The sequence below is a fragment of the Chlorella variabilis genome (assembly GCF_000147415.1).
Source record: "Chlorella variabilis unplaced genomic scaffold CHLNCscaffold_42, whole genome shotgun sequence".
Taxonomy (NCBI): Eukaryota; Viridiplantae; Chlorophyta; class Trebouxiophyceae; order Chlorellales; family Chlorellaceae; genus Chlorella; species Chlorella variabilis.
The window spans coordinates 39,150-41,161 of NW_005435047.1; the positions used below are offsets into that span (position 1 = coordinate 39,150).

Here is a 2,012-nt window from a genome sequence, read left to right on the forward strand (position 1 = left end):
CAAGCCCGGCACGGTAGCGGCGGCTGACTGAGTAATGGCACAGCCGACCGCCGCGGCAGGCCACTTTGCACTCCTGCCTGCAATGCATGCACCCTTACATGTGCAGCCTTCTGGTATTTTCATGTGCCTGGGAGATGTGCGGGCATGGGGGCCCATGTGCCCCATGCCATTTGAGTGCCCGGCGGCGGCGCTGCCTGCCGCCGGGAGCCCGCACCAGCACCCGTCGGCCTGGCAGGCCTAAGCTGCTAAGGATCCCCACGTCCCCCACCACGTTGTGGGGGTTGCGTGTCCGGCAGGACGGGGAGCGGGGCCAGGGTGGGGTGACCCTGGGACGCTCAGCTGGGGGGAGGGTGGTCGGAGCCATGGAGAGGGTGCTCCATGGTCCACCCCCTCTCTTGATGCCCCTTGATCACGTGTGCCCCCTGCCCAAGGTCTGCTCACGCGGCCTATCATAGCGGGGTGACTGTAACACAGGGTAGCACTACGACGGGATAGAGCCTGTGCAGGCCGTCTGCTGAGGCCTGTTCTGAGAGGAACAGAGCGTTGCAGCGCGTCGCAGCTGGACATAGATGTGGCAGGCTCGTGGCAATTGCGAAATGCCTAGCTGCCACCTGCCCTACTTGCCATCGTGCAAGCGCCAGCTGGTGATCATGCCTGCACCACAGCACAAGACGCGCCGAGGGTTAGAATGATCGATCTTCAAGACTTGACGCGCACACAGCCAGGAAACATGCAGGCATCTGTCTGCGTCACCTGTGTCTTCGTGAGGCAGGAAGTGGCAGTGGAACACGGTTTTGCCTGGAGAAGGTGGGGCAGGCAAGCGTGCAGCCAGATACCACCTTTGGCCAGGGCAGGTAGGCAGTTGCCAAAGCAGCAAGCAGACAGCTCGTTGAAACAAGGCAGGCAGATTCTGGGTGGCAGGCAGGCAAGCACCGTGCAGCCAAATACCACCGTTGGCCAGACCGCGGCGGGCGCACCATTCAGGTCATATTTCTTGGGCAGAGTGTCAAAGCGAATCCAGATTTTCACCTCGCCATAGGCAGGAATGATGATGGTGTCTGCAATGCGCATGGCAGTGTTTGCGGTGTTGGCGCGGACGGCAAGCGGACAGCAGTCTGCCTCACATCCCGCCAGGCACGTTTTGCCATCACATTCTGTCAAATGTGCTGGTGCACTGGGAAGGCTGTCTGTGAAGGCAAGGCTGGCAAAAAAAGTAGATTACCGCGCCAGTGGCTGTATGTGTCGCCGTCGTCCTTATAGGTATCACTGGTCAAGGACTTAAAATTCTCCTTCTCGGCGGGCGTCTGAAGGGCGGGTACGGAGGGCGGGTAGGGGATGGCGTGGGTGTGGGGAGCGCGTCAAGGCCACAAGCAGAACGCCCAATGCAGGCCTGCTCCCCGCCGGTGGCTCACCTCCACGACATCAGGATAAACCTTGTTCAGCTTGCTCTTGACATACTTGACTGCAATCAATTTGCAGCAGGCAAGGAAAAGTTACAGGAGGGAGCGGTGGACAGGGCACATAGACAACAACCTTTGTTAGAAGGTGGTGGGCACGGGCACAGCCTAAGGTGCAAGTGCGTGCATGTGGCACGCTGCTGCCGGGGCCGTACCCTGGAATGGGTACACGTGAATGTGGAAGGGGTGCGCTGTGAAGTTAGGGTTTGTCAGGATCCACTCCTCCGTAATGCCGGTGTACTGCTCAAGCTGCAAAAAGGTAGGTGAAGGTTCGAAAAGCAGAGCCAGTCAATGGGCGAGGGACAGGCGACACAACTGTCCAGCAACATCTGCACCCAGCACCACTGGTAGAGTGGCCAGCCATTGTGTAGCGCAGCGCAGACGCACACGCAGCATGCAGACGCACCGCAATGTAGTCAATCTTGAAGGGCAAGTCATTGATCCTGCACGCACAGCCGGCCAACAGAAGCAGGCACGTTGGCATTTTGAGGCTCACTCGACTGCAACGGTCAAGTGGGAACACAGGGGCNGGGGGGGGGGGGGGGGGGGGGGGGG

At 60.1% G+C, this 2,012-nt stretch overlaps 1 protein-coding gene across 1 annotated transcript; it reads right to left on the reverse strand.

The window, feature by feature from the left end:
* Nucleotides 1-616: 616 nt before the first annotated feature.
* CHLNCDRAFT_142543 (hypothetical protein) lies at nucleotides 617-1,853 on the reverse strand (the record flags this gene model as incomplete). Its single annotated transcript, XM_005842791.1, has 7 exons — nucleotides 617-654; nucleotides 754-798; nucleotides 978-1,058; nucleotides 1,223-1,304; nucleotides 1,413-1,462; nucleotides 1,613-1,706; nucleotides 1,845-1,853. 7 exons carry the CDS (start codon nucleotides 1,851-1,853, stop codon nucleotides 617-619), a joined length of 399 nt encoding a protein of 132 aa, XP_005842853.1.
* Nucleotides 1,854-2,012: the final 159 nt, after the last annotated feature.